Consider the following 23,111-nt stretch of genomic DNA (forward strand, 5'->3'; position numbering starts at 1 on the left):
GATCTTTCTCTGCTGAGGTCTCTTAGGTTTGGACTGTGGTAAGGAGGAGTCCTTTCCCGAGGATTCCTTAATAATCTCATCCAGCCGTTCGCCAAATAAACGTTCGCCAGAAATAGGCAAACCAGTTAAGAACCTTTTGGAAGCAGAGTCTGCTTTCCATTCGCGCAGCCACATGGCCCTGCGAACAGCCACGGAGTTAGCGGATGCCACTGCCGAACGGCTAGCAGAGTCCAGGACGGCGTTCATGGCGTAGGACGAAAATACTGATGCCTGAGAGGTCAAGGAAGAAACATGCGGAGCAGAATTCCGAGTGACAGCATTAATCTCAGACAGACATGCCGAGATTGCTTGGAGAGCCCACACGGCCGCAAAGGCCGGGGCGAAAGATGCGCCCGTGGCCTCATAAATAGACTTCACCAAGAGCTCTATCTGTCTGTCAGTGGCATCCTTCAGGGATGAGACATCGGCAACAGACACAACGGACCTAGCAGCCAATCTAGAGACTGACGGGTCCACCTTGGGTGAGTGTGCCCAGCCCTTAACGACTTCAGGTGGAAAGGGATAACGTGTGTCAGAGTGCCTTTTAGCAAAACGCTTGTCCGGGACCGCTCTGGGCTTCTGGACAGCGTCCCTGAAGTTAGAGTGATCAAAAAACGTATTGCGCGTACGTTTGGGGAATCGAAATTGGTGTTTCTCCTGGTGAGAAGCCGACTCCTCTACAGGTGGAGGCGGGGGAGAGAGATCCAACACCTGGTTGATGGACGAGATAAGATCCAGAGCAGCGTGAGGAGGCCGGGGAAGAGTCCCAGCGAGGCCGCTTAGCCGGTCTGGGACTGCGATCCGGGCAGGAGTCCTCCGCCTGGGACCTAGGGGCTATCCTGGGAGCGCGCTGCGGCATGGACCGAGAAGGCCCTGGAGGAGACAAACTAACAGGGGCCGGGGCCTGTGAAGAGCCCGGTCTGGACTGCAATGCCTCAAGGAGCTTAGATGACCATTTGTCCATAGACTGTGCAATGGATTGAGAAAGTGACAGAGAGTTTCTCAGCGAAAGAGGCTAATGACGGTGACTCTCTCCCTGCAGCCTGCTCAGGAGGAGCAGGGGGATCTACATGAGCCGAGGGGCCCACAAGTGCCCTAGGCTCCGGCTGAGCAAGCGTGGCAGGAGTCGAGCATTGATCACAGTGAGGGTAGGTGGATCCCGCAGGCAACATAGCCCCACAAGAGGTACAGGCTGCGAAAAAACCCTGTGCCTTAGGGGCTTTGCTCCTTGTGGACGACATGCTGTAAGCAATAAGTGTCCCTTAGGAGAGCGACCACTGAGGGTATATGGGAAAAGGTTCTACAGCCGTTCCGAATATATTATATATATATATATTATATATATATATATATATATATATATATATATATATATATATATATATATATATATATATATATATATATATATATATATATATATATATATATATATATATATATCACGGCACCCTAGGGGAACCAGCACCGGGTGACCGGGTGTGGCTTACCAACCGCTGGTGTCCTCCAGATTCCCTGTCGGCACAAAGCATAAAACTGAGGAGCCCGTGGTCCACGGGAGGGGTGTATAGGCAGAGGGGAGGGGTTACACTTTTTAAAGTGTAATACTTTGTGTGGCCTCCAGAGGCAGAAGCTATACACCCAATTGTCTGGGTCTCCCAATGGAGCGACAAAGAAAATACATTTTCTGCATGGAGAAGACTAAAAAGTAAAAAACGGATTTTTGTGTACTCACCATAAAATCGTTTTCTCTTAGCCATCATTGGGGGGGACACAGGACCATGGGTGTTATGCTGCCAATCCATAGGACGACACCAAGTAGATGCAAAAGCATAGCTCCTCCTCTGCAGTATACACCCCCTAGCCGGGCCAGGCAGTCTCAGTTTTAGTACACAAGCAGTAGGAGAAAAAAAGCAGTAAAAAACTTCTCAACAGAGGAACATGAGAAAAGAAGAGTCAAAACCAAATAAGGTACTGAGAGAACCAAGGCACCGCAGGGCAACAGGGTGGGTGCTGTGTCCCCCAATGATGGCTAAGAGAAAACGATTTTACGGTGAGTACACAAAAATTCGTTTTTCTCTGACGCCTCATTGGGGGACACAGGACCATGGGACGTCCTAAAGCAGTCCATGGATGGGAAACATAAAAGGAGACAACACAACCCAAGGACTAGGAACCAGTCCCAGACAGCCTGGAGCGCCTACTGAGAGAGGTGCTCTACTGCCGTTTGCAGAATTTTCCTACCCAGATTTGCCTCAGTTGAAACCTGGGTATGGACTCTGTAATGCTTTGAAAAAGCATGTAGGCTAGACCAGGTCGCAGCCTTACACACCTGTTCCACTGAAGCCTGATGCCGAATGGCCCACGAAGCGCCAATTGCTCGCGTGGAATGAGCCCACAGCCCACTAGGAATGGGCTTGAGTTGCAAGCGGTAGACTTCCTGGATCGCAGAGCGAATCCAGCGAGCCAGAGTCGCCTTTGAAGCTGCCTGTCCCTTCTTAGGCCCCTCAGGAATGACGAACAAAGAGTCCATTTTCCTAAAGGTGGCTGTCCTGGATATGTAATATCTGAGAGCTCTGACGAGGTCTAACGAATGCAGAGACCTTTCCACCCTATGAACTGGGTGTGGACAAAATGAAGGCAGAACAATGTCCTCGAAATGAAACGGGGTAAGAACCTTTGGAAGGAAATCCGGAAGGGGGCGCAGAACCACCTTGTCCTGGTGAAAGATCAGGAAAGGCTCGAGGCAAGAGAGTGCTGCTAGCTCCGAAACCCGTCTGATGGACGTAATTGCCACCAGGAATGTTACCTTCCAGGACAGAAGAGCAAGGGAGGATTCCTTGAGAGGTTCAAAGGGAGACATCTGGAGACCGTCTGGAACGAGGTTGAGGTCCCATGGGTCCAGCGGCCGTTTGTACGGGGGAACTAGATGGGAAACGCCCTGGAGGAAGGTCTTGACTTGCGGTTTTTGAGCCAGGCGGCATTGGTAGAAAATTGAGAGTGCCGAGACCTGCCCTTTAAGGGAACTGAGAGCCAACCCCGCTTGCAAGCCAGACTGTAGAAAGTCGAGAATTCTGGGGATGGCCAGAGGCATAGGTTGGACGTTAGTTTCTCTGCACCATGAAAGGAAGATTTTCCACGTACGGTGGTAAATGCGGGATGAAGCAGGCTTTCGGGCGCTGATCATGGTGGAAATAACCGCGGGGGAGAATCCCGCTCTCATTAATACCCAGGTCTCAATGGCCATGCCGTCAGCTTCAGGGCTCTGGAGTTCTGATGGGAAATGGGCCCTTGGGTCAGCAAGTCTGGCATGTCTGGAAGGCGCCACGGTGCGTCTGTGAGCATTTGTACTAATTCGGCGTACCAGGCGCGCCTGGGCCAGTCTGGTGCTATCAGTATCACCGGGACTCCCTCTGCCTTGATCTTCCTGATCACCCGCGGCAGCAGGGGTAGAGGTGGAAATATGTAAGGCAGGCGGAAGTGGTGCCAGGAGCAGACTAGAGCATCCGCGCCGATAGACTCCGGGTCGCGTGACCTGGCTATGAACTCGGGTACCTTTGCATTCAACCTAGAGGCCATTAGGTCCACGTCTGGTGTGCCCCAGCGAGTGCAGATGTGTAGAAACACATCTGGGTGGAGAGACCATTCTCAGTTGGCCAGGCCTTGGCGACTCAGAAAGTCTGCTGCCCAGTTCTCTACCCCCGGTATGTGTACCGCTGATATCACTGATCCCGTCGATCCGGCCCAGCTGAGGATCTTGTGGGCCTCGAGATAAGCCTCTTTGCTGCGGGTGCCCCCCTGCTGATTGATATAGGCTACAGCTTTCGCATCGTCCGATTGGACTCGAATCTGATGACCCGCTAGCAGAGGGCAGAACGCTCTGAGCGCGAGGAAGATCACGCGGAGTTCCAGGATGTTGATGGGAAGGAAAGACTCCTGGGGCGTCCAACGTCCTTGAGCAGTGTGGTGCCGGTACACTGCTCCCCAGCCTAGGAGGCTGGCGTCCGTGGTCAGGACCAGCCAGTTCACTGGGAGAAAGGATCTCCCCTTCGATAGGGATGAGGACCGAAGCCACCAGCGGAGTGCGTACCTGACTGAAGGCGTCAGGTGAAGATGTCTGTCCAGGGAGAAGGGGCTCTTGTCCCAGGCTGCTAGAAGGGCTAGCTGCAGTGGGCGGAGGTGCAGTTGAACAAAGGGTACTGCTTCCATAGCCGCCACCATCCTGCCGAGCACTTTCATGCTGAATCGAATGGAGCGAGATGGAGGAGGTAGAAGGCAGCGTATCGCTCGTTGAAGAGCGATCGCCTTGTCCTGAGGGAGACGGATCAAGCCCCGACGGGTGTCCAGGGACATGCCCAGGAAGGTGATGGATCGTGATGGGACCGGGGATGATTTGTCCAGATTCACTAGCCACCCTAAGCGGGATAGGGTGTCCACAGTGATCTGTACGTTGGTTGAGCAGTCGCGGAAGGAGGGGGCCTTGATGAGGAGGTCGTCCAAGTAAGGGAGAACAACCACTCCCCTGGCGTGAAGGACGCTCATGGCTGCCGCCATGACTTTTGTGAAGACCCTTGGTGCGGTGGCAAGGCCGAAGGGTTGCGCTACGAATTGAAAGTGGGAGTCCTGAATTGCAAAGTGGAGGAACTTTTGGTGATCTGGGGCGATGGGTATGTGCAGGTACGCGTCCTTTATGTCTATGGATGCGAGGAATTTCCCTTCGACCATGGATGCAATAATGGACCTTAGGGACTCCATTCTGAATCTCCGTACGTGCACATGTTTGTTCAGGTGTTTGAGGTCCAGGATGGGTCGAACTGACCCATCCTTTTTGTGGACCACAAAGAGGTTGGAATAAAAACCCCCGAACTTCTCGTCGTCTGGGAGAGGTATTATCACTCCTGCTGTAAGAACCGACTCGGGGGGTCGGGTCCAAAATTCTATGTGGTAACCGGAAGACACAAGGTCTCGCACCCTTTTGTCGTCTGAGGCGGCAGCCCAGATGTGTTGAAAGAGCCGCAGTCGACCTCCTACAATGAGTGTGTCTTCCGGGGCGTCGAAGGAGTCATGAGGGGGGAAAACGTCGTGGCCGAGTCTCCCTAGTCCTGGACTGTTTCGGTCTAGGCTGCCATGACAAAGTAGGTTTCGGGGAGAGCTGAGAAGGTCGGTCCCTGCATAGTCCGCGGCTGGTGGCGTGGACAGCACGGTGTGTCGACCAACCAAATGAGTTCCGAAAGGAGCGGAACGAGGACTGTGGACGTCTGGTGAAGGACGTCCTGGACTTCAGCTGGGGGAGGGAGATACTCTTTCCTCCCGTGGCGTCAGAAATGAGCTTGTCCAGACGTTCGCCAAACAATCGGTCTGGAAAAAAGGGGAGGCCCGTGAGAGACTTCTTGGAGGCAGAGTCCGCTCGCCATTGTCGGAGCCAGGGAGCTCTACGGATGGCTATGGTATTTGAGGCGGCAAACGCTGCGCAGGTAGCAGCGTCCATGGAGGCCTGCATGAGGTACTCCGCCGCAGCGGCAATTTGAGCTGTTACCTCTGTGAAGGTTTGAGTGAACTGGGATTCCTCAAGTGAAGTGTTCAGGGATTCTGCCCAGACAGAGATCGCCTTTGCGACCCACACAGAGGCAAAGGAGGGCGAGAGGGAGGAACCCGCAGCCTCAAAAGCAGAGCGGGCGAGGTGCTCCACCTGTCTGTCGGGTCCTTGATGGAGGAACCATCGGGTAAAGACAGGAGCGTCTTTGTGGTAAGGCGGGAGACCGGGGGGGGGTCGACCGAGGGCGGATCGGCCCAGCCCTTAGGGGCAGGTGAGGCAAAAGGGTACCGGGACTCCATGAGTTTTCGGTTACCGAAGCACCTGTCAGGCTTCTCCCTTTGCTTTCTGAGTATATCCTGAAACTCAGGGTGATCAGCGAAAACCTTTTGGGGTTTCCTTGCCCTCTTAAAGGAGACCGCATGGTCAGTGGTAGTGGATGGGGGATCCTCCACATGCAGAGTTTGGTTGATTGCTGCTATAAGGGAGTCTATTGCAGTTTGATCATCTGGGGAAGCTGAAACCAAGGAATCCTCCTTGTATAAACAGCATTCTCCCTCCTCAGGCTCTTCAGAAGCCGTGGAGTGTGTGGGAGAGCCTGCCCTGTGTGCTCCCGAGGGAGAGCCCGCTGGAGACACCCGGCCGTGTGCTCTTTTCCTGATCCTTGCAACCGGTGAAGCATGTGCCTGGATTACCTCAGAAGGATCCTCCATAGGGGTATCCTCAGGCTGCGTTCCGTCCAGGGACCCAGAAGGGTGTGGAGGACGACATTGCATAGCCAGCACCAGGTTCTGTGACAGTTTTTCCATGGATTGGGACAGAAACTGTGCCCATTCCGGTGGGCTGGGAGCCCTAGGCTCTGGGCTGACTGTTGCGGCGGTGGTGGCAGGGGGCTCTTGGCGGGCTATAGGGGCACAGGACTCACACAGAGAAGAGGTGTGTTTATGTGGTAGCTCAACGTGGCAGGCAGTGCAGGCTGAATAATAGACTATGTGAGCCTCAGCCCTCTTAGTGCCTTTTGAATTCTGAATGTTCCTGATAGGAGTATGCTAGGAGGGGGGAGCAATGCTCAGCAGAGCTACAGTGAGCAGCACCTTACCAGAATCAGCCGATGGCTGGAGATCTTCCCACGCTTTCCTGGGGAAGGGGGGGGGTTATTGCAGCCGCGGGGGGCGGGGCTTAGCGCTAAAAGAGCGAGAAGAAGTAGTCAGTGTGCCCTTTCCCCCCGCTGTGGGTAGTAAAAAACGGCGGGAAAGGAGCTTCTGATAGTTTTCCTCCCTCTCCCTCTAGTCAGCACACAGCGTGTCACTGGTGGTTATCAGCCGGCTTTTCTGCTAGATGAAATAAACAGAGCAGATTATAAACAGCGTGAGTCCCTGAGCTCTGTGATTCTCTAGCCACCCCCTCCCCCCTGCCACCAGGAAATTATCTGTGCAGGAGTTTGCAAACAGGAGGGACTTCCCCCCCCCTACTCAGCCAGCAAGCTAGGGAAAAGTTAACACTGTGTGTTCAGGATTCCTGGGGCTCTCTTACTTGCATTAGCCAGGGACTTTCTCATAAATACTGTATATTCTGCCCTGGGAGCCTTTCCTGCACAGCCTTTTCTCCCTTTGTCTGGGAAACCAGTCAGGGGGGATCTCACCTTAAACACTGCTTCAATCCAGGCAGTGACAATAGCAGAGTCCGCTTGCTGTATCCGGTCACAACAGTGCCATATTCAACTCAGAGCCTGCAAAGAGGGGCTGAGGAATTGATGCCATATTCAACTCAGAGCCTGCAGAGAGGGGCTGAGGAATTGTGCCTCTGCCCTGGGCTTTGGAAAATCGGTGTCTATGGAACCCGTCGTCCAGCCCAGGATCCAGTGTCGCGGGAGGGGGTACGTGTAGGCAACACTTCACGTTCCCGTCCGTTGATGGTAGTGGGAGATCGGTCCCAAAAGGAAACAGTCGCCCTCAAAAAATAACAAACCTTGAAAGGAAGTGCCTCCTACAGACACTAAGCTAAAACTGAGACTGCCTGGCGCGGCCAGGGGGTGTATACTGCAGAGGAGGAGCTATGCTTTTGCATCTACTTAGTGTCCTCCTATGGATAGGCAGCATAACACCCATGGTCCTGTGTCCCCCAATGAGGCGTCAGAGAAAATGCATGCTAGGAATAAAAGGAGGGAGAAGTTTAGCTGGGCAGTGAAGCAGTGCTAATTTTACCAGTGTTTCTGAATCCCCCAGAAGAAGGCACGCCCAACGAAACGTGTGTCGGAAGTGGCACTGCTTTACAGCACAGTTAAACTTCTCCCTCCTTTTATTCCTAGCATGCATTATTGCAACAAATGTATTTTTGATACTTCTCTCCCCACTGGGAACTTCTATAATTGTAAACTTTAGACATCTTCTGCGGGATTTTTTTGTATTCGCATGCTTCTTTTTCTATTACCATACTATCCTTGCTGTATTACAGAGCACTGGAATCTATTGGCCAATTTGCTATGCATTACTCTCCATGCCCTCTTTCCTAATCATGTATGTTATTTCTCAATAAAATGTGAAGTTTTTAATATTAATTTTATGTGCGCTCTTTTCATATGCTTTTCAATATTTTTGTGAGTAGACATTGCTACTATTACTTGTGCTTCCCCCTGCTGTGCTCAGTACTGAAGATCACATATGCTAGATCTCACGGCCCGAATCTTTAGGAACATGGGGAGCAGAGTGATTCCTGGTATTTTGTAGGCATGAGGGGCATTTAAAAGCACTAGCCTCAAATGCTTTCTAGAACATTTATATAACAAGTATGTAACAGCAATCTAACCCACAATAAGAAACTAGGAATATATTATCTTGAGACAGGCCTCATAGTAGAGGAAACAAATTAATGCTTTATAGACAGTGGGCATGGTAAATTTCTAGTTGACATTAGTATAAACCTTAACAAAACGCTTTGCTGCTCGGCAGGCCTCCAGGTAAGATCGATGAAGGACCCATTTCCCTGCTGCCATTGACGCAAGATACTTCTCGTTACGGAGTGGATGTCCAACAATAATGTGTGTACAGCTTGGGTCAAAACACTGTTTGTCTATCACTATCCCACCTGTAAGCAAGCAAATAAGGTTAAAATGCTGACACGTGCCTTTTTCACATGCTGTAGACAGACAAGCGATGGAAGCTTTATTTTCTTGTTATAATTAGGATATATTTCTGGCCATCATTTAGATTATCTGAGACACAAGAAATGATGTGCAGTAAAATAGGGTTGGAATACATTTACCTAGCTCCTCTATAAGGAGGGAGTAATCTATTCTTTCCTGTGGATTTAAGGAAGAAAGCTGGAATCGACGTTCCTTATCTTTCTCATCCATCACTGCGTTTTCAATCTGCAATGTTAAATCCAGGAAAATAAATAATTTTATTTAAAACATCTGGCGTGGATTACAAGAATACAGTTCCATTATTTACTTGCAAGCATTAAAAAGATCTAAGCTCTCTCATCTATAGCATTTACCGTGAGCAGCCAGGAATGACCAGATTCAGATTTTATAATTAATCTTACAGGCCAGACTGTTTAAGATCTTGCCAATAAATTGTAGATGGTTTTAAAAAATAATTACTTAAATCGGTTTCATAAAATACATGACTGAGGCAGCCAGGTATGTAACATTTACTTGGATCCTGTACCTAATCCATGCAGTTCCTACCAACCACATGGTCAGATCAGATGCAGCCAATTGTGGCGTAGAATAAACAAAACCGACATGTAAGAAAATCTGTGCAAAGACCAATGGAAGCGGCTTGGCAGAGAGAATCCAAACTAACCATTTCCTTTGGCTGTGGAGCCACCATAGGCTTGGCTAGTGGGAATGCAATGCTGGGAGCCTTTGGAGTGGAGATTAGCTGATCCTTAGCTGGAGACTGGAGATCTTTTCCTTTGCCAAGTGCTTCCAGAGCTGCAGTGTCATCCATTTCACAGGCTTCTGAAACACAAGATTAACATTTACTTGCTATTTTTAATTATTTGCTAATTAGTTGGAAACAGCAAAAAATGAGAAGAACATACTGCTCTGGCAGCAAACCAGATTTTTTTAAAAGGGAAATAAGACTAAATCAATAATAAAAAAAAAATTCTACGAGCTACAAGCTATGCAGGTACTGGTATCATGGTCTTACCCATTGCAGCCAAGTCTGTGTCAGTTAAGGATTCCTGGGCTTGATCATCATTTTGGGTTTTCGCATCAGACTGAGGAGGAGGTTCCATAGACTGAGGAGGAGGTTCCATGTACTGGGAAGGACTATTGGGCCACTGCAGGTTGCTGGCCAATTTGGCTCTCTCCTCTCTTGCTGTGGGGTCATCCCAAATAATTTGCTCATTTTGTGATGGCTCGGTATTGAGATCTGCTGTGGGCTGGCGAGAATTTCTAAAAGTACAGTAGAACCATTGTAAAAACCAAACAGCAAATATAATACATTTTAAGAAGTAATAACTAAGCTTCAAATATTATCACACATTGTTAGATGTGGATAAGTTATTCATTACAGGACGACTACAATAAAATGGAGTTCTCATAGAATTTATTTGGATACTAAGTGAAGTAAAGAAATCTCTTCTTGCAATACCTTCTTGCTTCCAGCACCCTGCTACGGCCATTTCTAGTAGAACGAACTCCTTCAGGAGTGCAAGGCGAGTTTTCAAACCCCGGCCTGCTTAATGACGTCCTCTGTCCTTGTGCTTTCACCATTGATGTTGCGGACATCAGTTCTTGGAGCTGTCGCTGGAAATTTTCCCTCATCTCTAGCGTTTGAGTAAGTGCTGGTCACATGAATGAAAAAACATAAAATGACCACCACATTCCTGAATAATTACACAAGTCATTCGTGTTCTGTTCTAACAAAGGTAACACATAATTCATTTCTTATCTTCAATTTTTCAGTTAAAGAGACTATCACCAGGTTTATCTAACCCATCCAAGTGCAGCATAAATCAGGGTACAGAGGCCCAAACTCTAAATAGTGTCAACTTCTGAGCTACTTTCTATAGTTTTGATAAAACACTGCTGAAGCTCTCCCAGTCCTCTCAATGCTGCTGCTGAGAACACATCGAGAGGAGTAACAGAACTGGAACACATAACTTTACCAACACTACAGCAAGAAGCTCAGTAAAATGATCTAATGCTGGAATCAGGGTTGCTGCCTTTATTTTATGCTGTCCTCAGATTCTGAAGCACAAACCTAGAGACCAACTAATTTTTAAGGTCCTTAACTGGCCATAGGACTTCCTCGTCAAAAAAAGAAACGGCGGCTATCATGACGTCCGCAGTACTGCAGATGGCAGCAGTTTCACGATTTACTTACATGACCACGATTCAAGGCATTTTCTATGTCGGCACTGAACAGTACTTAAATTTTGTCCACTCATGCAAAAAAAAACCTAAAAAAAAACTAAAACCCCCCTGCAAAGTATCCTTTACTTAGTGCCAAAGCAAAAGGCGATGCAGCCTGAAAAGTTATCTCAAAACCTATAAGCGCAGATACCACCAATGTCCTAAGGACAGCCGAGGACTCTGAACTGAGGATCTGGAGCAAAGAAATGGCTTGGGGAGGTTTTCAGAATGCTAGGTGTCAAATACACATTGTAAACAAGTATCTATATATATAATTGCCTTATTCTGTCTGTCTGTCTTGCTCCAAAATTGTGTCCTTACAGTGACAACCGTCGGATTGGCCGCTGGGCTCGGCCTGGCCCCACCCCTCCACATGGGATTGGCCGCTCTGCTCGGCCCCGCATGGATTAACCATTTGGCCAGGCCCGCCCCCCGCACGCAAAGCCCGCTAGGCCACGCCCCCCGAACGCGATGCCCGCTGGCCCCGCATGGATTAACCGTTTGGCTAGGCCCGCCCCCCGCACGCGATGCCCGCTAGGCCCCGCCCCCGATGCCCGCTAGGCCACTCCCCCCGCACGCGATGCCCGCTGGCCCCGCCCCCCGCATGGATTAACGGTTTGGCCAGGCCCGCCCCCCGCACGCGATGCTTGCTAGGCCACGCCCCGCACGCGATGCCCGCTGGCCCCGCACCCCGCATGGATTAACCGTTTGGCCAGGCCCGCCCCCGCACGGGATGCCCGCTAGGCCACGCCCCCCACACGCGATGCCCGCTGGCCCCGCCCCCCGCATGGATTAACCGTTTGGCCAGGCCCGCCCCCCGCACGCGATGCCCGCTAGGCCACGCCCCCCGCACGCGATGCCCGCTAGGCCACGCCCCCCGCATGTGATGCCCGCTAGGCCACGCCCCCCGCACACGTTGGGCACCTGTACACCACCCCCCAGGACTACTCCTCCCATTATACTCCTCCTATTATACTCCTCTGAGGGGTTCGCAGCATGGGGGATGGAGCACGATGGAGGGTGCCCAGAATGGGGGGATGAAACACGATGGGGGGTGCGCAGCATGGGGGTTGGACCACGATGGGGGGGTGCCCAGAATGGGGGGATGAAACACGATGGGGGGTGCACAGCATGGGGGATGGAGCACGATGGGGAGTGCAGCATGGGGGATGGAGCACAATGGGGGGTGCAGCATGGGGGATGGAGCACAATGGGGGGGTGCAGCATGGGGGATGGAGCACAATGGGGGGGTGCAGCATGGGGGATGGAGCACGATGGGGAGTGCAGCATGGGGGATGGAGCACAATGGGGGGGTGCAGCATGGGGGATGGAGCACGATGGGGGGTGCGCAGCATGGGGGATGGAGCACGATGGGGGGTGCACACCTCCCCCCAAAACACACATACACCGCCACACACGCACCGCACAACACACCACACACACACACACACTGGGAAGAACAAACACCGCCCTACACAGACACCCACACACACAGAACGCCGCACACACACACAACACCCAACACACAAACACCGCGGCATACACAAATATACGCACACACCGCACAACACACACTGCACAAAACATACCTCCCCCCAAAATACACACACGCATTCCACACCCACACAAACCGCGCAACACACACAGCACCACACACACACAGCGCTCCACAAACAACGCAACACACAAACACCACTCTCACCCCCGCCACACCCAGAACATTTACAGTGCCCTACACAAACACTGGTAACTACACACAACAACATCTATATCTATATCTATATCTATATCTATATCTATATATATATATATATATATATATATATATATATATATATATATCTCTATCTCTATCTATATCTATATAACAAAAATCATACATTAACTACACAATACGTAAATTCTAGAATACCCGATGCGTAGAATCGGGCCACCTTCTAGTATATATATATATATATTCACCTCCTTTTACTTCATTTCCTTCACTTTGAACATCTCCAGTTTTACTTGTCCTTACAGGTGAAATTTTAGCCATCTGATCATCTTCATCTGTGAGTTCATTTTTCTAACAAAAATAAAAATACACAAGTTAGAGAATGTATCTAAAATACAAATGACTGCCTGCTAGAGATGTACTTGAGAAATTCCCAATTCCTAATTTTAATCAAAAGATCTTGGAATAATAAGTTCCACAAATTGATGTGTTTAAACAAAATGTTCCCTGCCATATACTGTGTAATGGCTGTTTCTTACCGTACAGGGACATAGTCTGATCATACCACAGCTCCTGGGCAGGGGAGGAAGTAATTAAGTATATGACATTACAGTAAATTATTCTGTGAGATAAAACATTTTCTTTTAAAAACACGTAGAGAAATGTTTTACCTCACAAAAGGAATCAGCTCTGATTTCATGCTGTCCTGTCTATATACACTTTTGCATCCTCCACTGCCCACGAGATGTGGTACGATCAGACCATGTCCCTGTACGGTCAGACACGGCCATTACACAGTACATAAAAGGGACACAAATATGAGATATCAGCACAGGATTTAATTTTTTTAATTTTTTTTTTTTTAAAGATACAGTTGTGAAAATTATTGTAAATCCAAGATCTATTAATTAAAATCAACTTTAAAAAACTTTGTTAGTGGGAAAATCCTTTTAAAAGCAAAAAAAAGAGAATTTTGTTACTTACCGTAAATTCTTTTTCTTATAGTTCCGACATGGGAGACCCAGACCATGGGTGTATAGCTTCTGCCTCCGGAGGACACACAAAGTACTACACTCAAACGTGTAGCTCCTCCCTCCTAGCATATACACCCCCTGGTAGCCAGTCCTAGCCAGTTTAGTGCAAAAGCTGAAGGAGGACATCCACCCACAAGTAGAGACAGAGCAAAACCCGGAACAACCGGAACCTCTGTCTACAACAACAACAGCCGGTGAAAACACACGGAACAAGAAACCTGCCAACAGGCAACAGGGAGGGTGCTGGGTCTCCCATGTCGGAACTATAAGAAAAAGAATTTACGGTAAGTAACAAAATTCTCTTTTTCTTCATCGTTCCTTATGGGAGACCCAGACCATGGGACGTTCCAAAGCAGTCCATGGGTGGGAATAAACAGAAAGACTGAGAAGTAGGCGAAACCTAACTTCACAAATGGGTGACAGCCGCCTGAAGGATGCGTCTGCCCAAGCTCGCATCTGCCGAAGCATGAGCATGCACTTGGTAGTGCTACGAAAAGGTATGCAGACTAATCCAAGTGGCAGTCTGACAGACCTGGTGAGCCGTAGCCTGGGCCTGAAAGCCTAAAAGGCACCGACAGCTCTGGTCCAGTGTGCCTTGATCCCCGGCGGGAGAGGCACTTGAGTACACTGGTAGGTATCGGAAATGGCCGACCTAATCCAACGAGCCAGGGTCGGCTTAGATGCCGAGAGGCCCTTACGCTGACCAGTGGTCAGCACAAAAGAGAGGTGCATCGCCTAAGAACAGCGGTGCGAGACACATAGATCCGGAGCGCCCGCACCAGATCCAGAGTATGCAACGCCTTTTCAAAGCGATGAACAGGAGCCGGACAAAAGGAAGGCAGGGAAAATGCCCCGGTTAAGGTGGAAGCAGCAACCACCTTAGGGAGAAAGTCCGGAGTCGGACGGAGAACCACCTTGTCTTGATGAAAAACCAAAAAAAGGGGTGACTCCGAAGAGAGTGCAGCCAAAACAGAGACTCTCTTGAGGGAAGTTATGGCCACTAGAAAGACCACTTTCTGTGAAAGACGAAACAAAGAAACCTCCCTAAGAGGCTCAAAGGGGGGTTTCCGGAAGCCGTGAGGACCGGATTAAGGTCCCAGGGCTCCAAAGGCCGCCGGTAAGGCGGAATGATGTGAGATGCGCCCTGCATGAAGGAGCGCACCTGAGCCAGCCGGGCGATACGCCGCTGGCACAACACTGACAGAGCCGAGACCTGTCCCTTAAGGGAATTGAGGGATAGTCCTAGCTGCAGACCGGACTGTAGAAGGGACAGGAGGGTCGGCAAGGCCAAAAAGCCAAAGGATACTTCCGAGCTCGAGTCATAGTGGAGATGACTTCAGGAGGGATTACCAAAAGTCGTCAAGATCCAGGACTCAAAAGCCACGCCATCAATCTGAGAGCCGCAGGATTCTGGCGGAAAGACGGACCTCGTGAGAGAAGGTCTGGACAGTCCGGGAGATGCCATGGCCCCTCTACGGACAGATGGAGCAGGTCAGGGTACCAAGCTTGCCTGGGTCAGTCTGGAGTAATGAGAATGACCCGACGGCCCTCCTTTCTGATCTTGCGCAGGACTCTGGGCAAGAGCTAGAGGGTGAAACACGTAAGACAGATGAAGCTGGGACCAAACTTGAACCAGTGCGTCTGCCGCAAAACCCTGAGGATCGTGGAGCCACGGTTTGACGGCTGAGATAATCTGCCTCCCAGTTTTCCACGTCTGGGATGTGGGCTGCGGATATGGTGGACTAGGAGTCCTCCGTCCACTGAAGAATGCGTTGAACCTCCAACATTGCCAGGCGGCTGAGTGTCCCGCCCTGGAGGTTGATGTAGGCAAACGCTGTCGCGTTGTCTGACTGGACTCGAATGTGCCTGGCCGCCAACAGATGGTGAAAGGCTTAGAGAGCTAGAAACACAGCTCTGATTTCCAGCACATTGATCCAGAGGGCTGATTCGGACAGAGTCCAAGTGCCCTGCGCTCCATGGTGGAGATATACTGCTCCCCAGCCGGATAGACTAGCATCCTGGTGAGGATCACCCGGGACGGGGCCAGGAAAGAGCGTCCCTGAGACAGAGGGGCCGAAGCCACCACTGAAACGAGCCCCTGGTCTGTGGCGAAGCCACCACCCCGTGGAAGGAGGAAGTCCGCTTGTTCCAACAGCGGAAAATATCCAGCCGCAGAGGACGCAGATGGAACTGGGCAGGGGAATCGCTTCCATTGACGCCACCATCTGATCCAGCACCTGTATTGGGTGCCTGATGGAAAGACGTCGACCGCCAGCGGAGGGACTGCTGTTTGACTAAGGGCAGCTTCACAAGTGCCGACAGAGTCTCGAATTGCGTCCCTGGGTACGTGAACTTCTGGGTCGAAGTCAGAGTGGACTTGGACAGAATGACAAGCCACCCGAATTGGTTAGAGTGGCGAGAGTGAGCGAGGCACTCCGCTAACAGTCTGCACTGGATGAAGCCCAGACTAGAAGGCCGTCCAGGACAAAAGGATCACTGCCAACCCCTAGAGGTGCAGGACCGCAATCACAGCTGCCCCGACCTTGAGAACACTCGAGGGGCCGTGGCTAACCCCAAGGGAAGAGCCACGAATTGGACCACTCCGATTGCAAAACGTAGCCAACGCTGGTGTGAAACTGCGATTGGCACATGCAGATAGGCATCTCTGATGCCGATGGATGCTAGGGAATCTCCTTGGGTCATTGATTGATCGCAGAGACTCCATGCGAAAATGCCGCACCTGAACATGCTTGAGAAGCTTGAGATCCAGGTCGGAAGGCACCGCCCTCTTCGGGGACTAGGAATAGATTTAAGCAGAAATCTCAGAACCGTTCCCAGTCGGGAACCGGTACAATTACTCCATTGGCCTGCAAGAATGCCACGGCCTGTGAGAAGGCGGCGGCCTTGGAGCAGGGGGGAGTTGACAGAAAAAATCTGTTTGGCGGGCTGGATAGAATTCTATCCTGTAGCCGTGGGAGATGGTATCCCGCACCCACTGATCGGAGACGTGTTAAAACCATACGTCGCCAAAGTGGGAGAGCCTGCCACCGACCAAGGACGTTGCTGGCGTGGCCAGATAGCCAGGAGGAGGCTGACTTAGTGGCAGCATCTCCTGCGGTCTACTGAGGACGCGGCTTCGTGCGCCATTTGGGTTTACGATCCTTGGCTGAGCTAGTGGACGAGGCCGAGGGCTTAGAGAACGATCAGATGGAGGAACGAAAAGAACGAAACCTCGACTGATCCCTGCCCTGGACAGGTTTCCTGGTTTAGGTTTGTGGCATGGAAGAACTCTTCCCGCCAAGAGCTTCCTTAATAATTTCATCCAGTTGTTCCCGAATAGTCTGGTCCCAGCAAAAGGGAGCCCAGCAAGGAACTACTTTAGAAGCATCTGCCTTCCACTTCCGAAGCCACAGGAGCCTGCGGATAGCGAGGAAATTAGCCGAGGCCACCGCAGTGCGGTGAGAGTCTCCAGCATGGCAGACATGGCATAGGATGAAAAGACTGAAGTCTGGAAGTTAAGGCAACCATTTCGGGCATAGAGTCCCTGTGAGGGAATGCATCTCCTCTAGAGAAGCAGAGATGGCTTTGAAAGCCCGCACTGCTGCAAAAGCTGGGGAGAACGAGGCCCCTGCCGCCTCCATACAGATTTGGCCAGAAGGACAACCTGGCGGACAGCAAAACCTTAAGTGAGGAGCCATCAGCCACTGATACAACGGTCCGGGCTGAGAGTCTAAACACCGGAGGGACCACCTGTGGTGAATGAGCCCACTCCTTGACCACCTCTGGTGGAAAGGGAAAACTGTCATCAGAACCACGCTTTGGGAAGCGTTTGTCAGAGCAGACCCTGGGCTTGGTCACAGTGGCCTGAAAACTGGAGTGGTTAAGGAACACACTCCTTGTTCTCTTTAAGGTATACTGATGCCTTTCTGCCAGAGGGGGATGCTCCCCTGATACAGGCGGATTGAGGTCCAGTACAAATATAATGGACGCAATCAAATCATTAGCATCTGCATCACCTTCGGACAGATCAATGTACATGAAGTAGTGTCCGAGCCCCTAGTAAAGACATCCTCCTCGTCCAGTGAATCAGCTCGTGAATCAGAGCTGCGGGAAGGGGAAGGACAGGGGACCCTGCGTCTCCATTTTAGGAGGACGGGGTCTGAGACCAGATGAAGAGTCCTCTGTGAGCTTTGCTGAGCGAGCCGTAGCAGCAGAAGCGCCCTGAGAAGGGGGCTAATGCATGCTCAGGACCACCGGCCGGAGCAGCTGGAGGGACCACTGATGAGCCTCCAGGCGGAGGGACCACTGTGTTTATGTGCTCAGTACAGGCAGTACGAGTCTACATGCAGTGCATATTAAGAACAGCCTTGCAGCCTTGCTCTGATGTGAGACATGCTGCAGAAGTGGGGGCTCTGTCCAGAATGACCCCCAGCAGAGTATATAAACAGAGAATATAAGCAGCTGCACAACCGGAGGTTGTGGCTTGCCAGACCATTTAACATACATTTCTGTGCCCTCCAGTCCCCCAGCCCAGGCCCCCATTTGTCACAATGTGGTATCTCTGTGCCTATGCAGACATTGAGAACGCTGAGAAAATGGCGACCGGAGCGAGGAGAGGGGGCGGGGCCTACTCTGAGAGCGGGCAAATGAGGTACACAGGGGAGGGAATCTTTCCTCAGTGAGGAGTGTCCGTTCCCTGTGCTGAACGGCCGCTGGGCGGAGCCGCACTGTGCCTCTGCACGACTGACATGCAGGGGCAGTGAAACCGAAACTAGGCCTCAGGCGAAGCCGGGGCCTAGATTTAAACATGCGGCCAGCGTGCAGGCACCATTGGCGCGGTTCTCCAGTGAAAACCGGAGAACCGGCCGGAAATGTTAACACAGTCATATAACACACTCTCCCCAATATATAAAGTACAAGGGACCCCTGGAAAGACCACTTTCTGTGGTAAAAACGTCTCAGTACTTAGCTTGTGAGACGCAGGTGCCAGGTCCCTGGGAGGTGAGCGCTCCGTCCGGCAGGATCCTGAAAGGGCTGCGGATGGAGACCGGTCTCCTGCACAGCAGTGAGAACCGTGATGGCTCCCACTTCAAGCCAGAGCCCCAGGGGATGGTGAAGGAGCGCGGCATGTGAAGGCTCCAGCCTTGTAAAATCAACCTTAACAGCACCGCCGACACAGTGGGGTGAGAAGGGACATGCCGAGAGTCCAGACTGGACCCGCTTTTCTTCCAAATCTTTGAAATCAAAAATCAGAGAATGCATGTGTGTGTGACCTCCTGAACACAAAGCATTGAAACTGGCTAGGACTGGCTACCAGGGGGTGTATATGCTAGGAGGGAGGAGCTACACGTTTGAGTGTAGTACTTTGTGTGTCCTCCGGAGGCAGAAGCTATACACCCATGGTCTGGGTCTCCCATAAGGAACGATGAAGAAACTACAAGTATCCCTAGTAATGGTAGCCAATTAGTTAACTGTCAGTTTACTTTGATATACGGTAGTCCTTACCATAATAAAATAGAAGTTAATAAATTAGTACTCAGAAATGCCAGAAGAGTGTAAAAGGTTGGGTTAGACCATCAATCCTGAACTTTTGAGCATTGCCCATTTTTTGCAGAAAGAATGGCTGACTGTCCCATTAGTGACAATGCCTACTTGGTTTCGGCATCTTCATTTGATTATAATGGAGACAACACACAAGCAGCATCAGGGACATCTTGTGCCGACACATTACAGAATATATACAAATACCTAATATAATAAAAGGCTCATTTATATACTATTACAGAGGGTTGGGCAATAAAAAAAGTGTTATTTTGTTAGACAAGATACCATACCTCATCATGTTTGGAGACTGTGGTAGAAAGCTTAGCGCTATTATGCGCTCCATCTTGTACAGCACTAATGTCAAGGCTCATTTTTGGATTGTACGTATGGGGATAGAGAGACTCGGGAACTTTTCTTTGCTCTTCTGCACACTTTTTAGCAAAAAAAATAAATAAATAAAAATGCAGTAAAATGGCAAGGACAAAAAAAATAATTTAAAACTAAACTATATATTAAAAAAACAAAAAAACAATATATGAGCACAGATGAGATCACATGCATGGCTCTAATACAGACCTAAACTCCAACAAACAATTGAGAAAGGGGTGTTCTCAAATTTCTTTGTAAGCATGAAAAGAAGCAAGTTTGCAATTGACCTGCTTTTGTATCTGTTGTCACTCATCTGCAATAAGAGCTTTTATAGTGTACAGCTCATTTTCATGGGGCTTGGCCGCTAGACCCTGGCCTAAAGTGTACTGTAGTTACATTCCAAGAGAGTGTGTTAGCTCCTAACATACCAGTCACCTCTCTCCAGCCTATAGATTTCTATACAGCAATTAGCGGTTACTTCTCTCGTCCTCCTAGTCTTCTGAAGATGCACTCACTGTCCTGAGCGGCGTGCTTGTTCACATGCCGTTATAGCTATGCCTAAATACGCTGATAACTGTGCATATACCAGAACAAATCACTGATAGCTGCATGTGTTACTTCTGAGCTTTATAGGTGCTAATAATACTACAATTCTACTACTGTTTTACTATTCACCAAAGCGGTCATATAGAAGAGAGCCCAACCTGCCAGAAATCAGGATGTAAGGAGACTGCAAAACTCCGAGATGCTCAAGAGAAAACAGAAGAATACTCCTTTAAGAACCTGTTTTAACTATAAACATCCTTAGGTTAGTGTAATATAGAGGTAACTATTATCTCCTGGTGAAGTGATGGAGTATAATATACTAATTGTAAATGATTTAGATGCTTACAAAGAAAATAAAAGCAAAAAGATACTTACACACAATAGCCAATGTTCGGACACTATGTGAATGCCCGTTCTTTCTTTTATGGATCTGAATTCCCGGTTAGTGTCATTCTGCTTTCCTTGATAAATGAAGTGGGTTACACTTTCATCAAAGCACCACCTATAAAATAAAACCCAGAAGGATTGAACAGCAAATGAACTGTGGCGAATCTTGCTATAATCATGTTTGTTGTGATGTTGCTTTTTTACATCTTGTCCAGAACAATTTAGTGCACCTGATGGAATAAATTACCTGTATTCGGCTCCAAGTGCGGAGGCTATACCATTAAGTTCCCCTTGTCTCTTGCTGAGCTTCTTGCTCACACATATTACCACATCATTAAGTATTTTGGGTTCTTGATCTACCTGTAAAGTAAATAGCAGATGGAAAATAAGGAGTCACAAGTTTATAATACTTTTTTGTATATATGGCAAGCCTGCGCACTGAGGCTAATGGCAGGCGAGATTTTGGTGCACACATAATGGCCAAGACTATTCTTAATATTGGTTTTCAGGTATTTCGTATCTGTACTATAAAATTGCTTTATGACTCTTCGTTCTCCTGTTTGAGCAACTGGTGTTATTAGTGTTGCTAAAGCTTCACATGGTGTGTTGGATGGTCTGAGGTCTGAGGGCCATGTAAATGTAATTGTGCCTAGAATTCGACATGTGTTGTTGGAGTTATATTTTGAAGTTGTAAAATAAATAAATTACTATAATTTAGTAGTGAACAGAATATCCAATAAAAATAAATAAATAAATAAATCATGGATTAAAATGAGATTGATCTGAAGCCCAGTTTTACTATCCGTATTTAAATCTATAAACTTTAAACGGAACCTGTCAGGTCCAATATGCACCGAGAACCACAAGCAGTTCTGGGTGCATATTGCTAATCCCTGCTTAATCGTCCCTGTATCTAGTAGGATAGATAAAGAGATCTTTAGAAAACGTATTTCTAAAGATCTTATCGTATGCTAATGTGCGAGGGGACTAGTCCCCTGGGCGTCAGTTCCCCTGGCTAGTTGGCCCCATTAGCAGGTTAGTACGCTCCTGTGGGTGTGCTAGCATGCTAATGAATGTGCAGCGTCACAGGATGATCTTACCTCTCTGCTGCCACCGCCACCCGACTCTGGATTTTGGCTATGTGCACATGACATTGGTCATGCGCACTACTTCAGTTTGAAGCCAGAACGTGTACACCCGGCTACATAGTGCGCGCGACAAACTCAATTCAACTTGTGTACATTCCAGTAAGAACAAGGAAATCATTGGATTAACAGGTGTCTAAAATTATGACTGGTACCATGCTCATTTTTTTTCCTGATTTGGCTAAGAAAAAAAAATAAAATTAAGTCAAAGTTGGCAGCATGGCACATAAATCATACCACTTACATCTTTTTTCTCAGTAGTCTTTAGCTGAGGGCTAGCGGTATTAGCAGCAATTTGCCGATTGCTGTTGGCAAGAGCCAGCTTCAGATTTCTGCCAATGACTTCAGATAAAGGAGTGCTCTGGGCCCTATTCTTCTGGTTGGCTCCACCTGGTGTTTCCAATGCAGCAAGGGCATCCTGTAGGAATATTATAAAGATGGTGTAAATGACACATTTTAAGCTCAACAACTGTGTCTGCGCCAAGAAATATGGTGTATTACTATTAAAATATCTATAATGATTACGTGCTATAATACTATAAAAATGTGCCCATCATATAATTTGCCGTTATACAAAGACTTAAGAGAAAGAACAGGAACATGCTTAGCACCAAGTTTAATGCCAAATTAAGGTTTTATGCATATCTTTTCTTTGGCTGACAAGTTACCTCTTATTATCTTTACCTCTGGTCTTACTACCAGTGGCGTAAAGAATCAATTATTTAGACATTACTGCCTGAAATTTATCAGCTGACTTACAATGCTTATAAAGAATGATCATGATGCAGCGGGGTAATGTATATTCTAAAACACAGCTATGTAGATAGTACCTTAACATCGAATGAAGGTTTGAAGAGTTTGTCTTTGCACAAAAATTTGGATGGTGTATCAAGATGTAAAGATGGTTCCCTCGCAGGGAGTTTACTTTCCCCACCAGGGGTAGGAACATTTTTGTTGTGTCTGGACAACACAGACTGAAACGCCTTGCTCTGAAAGCGATTCATATCTAATGGGGTTATTGCGGCTTTTTTCAAGGCTTCTGGACATTTCATTTGACGATCTGGTGTATCTAAAGAAAGTCTGGCTATTGTTGGCTTAAATGTCTGACTCACAAAACTTTCTTCTTTATCTACAAGAAAAGAAAATATACACACAAAAACGCAAAAGTTAAAAACAGAATTGCATTAGTAAATGCATACGCACTACTAATACACAGATTTAGCCCAATGTTTTATTCTTGTACCTTTGTCTTCTTTCTTCTCTATCAGTCTCTTGGTGCAATCATCTTCACATACCAGAATTGGTGTTCCTATTCTTATTTGCTAAACTACATTTCCCAGTAGTATTTTCTGCTCCGCTGCAGAAACCTCCACCCTTCTCCAGTGTGCTCCAAACGAGCCTCATCTGATCGCATTTCACATTATTATGCAAA

General features: G+C 48.8%; 1 protein-coding gene across 4 annotated transcripts in view; it reads right to left on the bottom strand.

Annotated features, from left to right (window-relative positions):
* TOPBP1 (DNA topoisomerase II binding protein 1) overlaps nt 1-23,111 on the bottom strand; it is a 179,434-nt gene that overhangs the window by 34,410 nt on the left and 121,913 nt on the right. For 2 of the 4 annotated variants that reach the window (XM_075315198.1, XM_075315197.1), the window contains exons 14-24: nt 22,510-22,808; nt 21,924-22,097; nt 20,782-20,894; nt 20,523-20,649; nt 19,523-19,663; nt 12,903-13,005; nt 10,177-10,369; nt 9,730-9,977; nt 9,379-9,536; nt 8,834-8,939; nt 8,493-8,656 (exon numbers count right to left, since the gene is read on the bottom strand). In XM_075315198.1, the coding sequence (XP_075171313.1) occupies nt 8,493-8,656; nt 8,834-8,939; nt 9,379-9,536; nt 9,730-9,977; nt 10,177-10,369; nt 12,903-13,005; nt 19,523-19,663; nt 20,523-20,649; nt 20,782-20,894; nt 21,924-22,097; nt 22,510-22,808 (1,826 nt within the window). The remainder of the gene's footprint in view (nt 1-8,492; nt 8,657-8,833; nt 8,940-9,378; nt 9,537-9,729; nt 9,978-10,176; nt 10,370-12,902; nt 13,006-19,522; nt 19,664-20,522; nt 20,650-20,781; nt 20,895-21,923; nt 22,098-22,509; nt 22,809-23,111) is intronic. The other 2 variants (XM_075315199.1, XM_075315200.1) reach the window with 2 other exon arrangements.

This window comes from Anomaloglossus baeobatrachus, chromosome 6 (assembly GCF_048569485.1).
Source record: "Anomaloglossus baeobatrachus isolate aAnoBae1 chromosome 6, aAnoBae1.hap1, whole genome shotgun sequence".
In the NCBI taxonomy this organism is placed as follows: Eukaryota; Metazoa; Chordata; class Amphibia; order Anura; family Aromobatidae; genus Anomaloglossus; species Anomaloglossus baeobatrachus.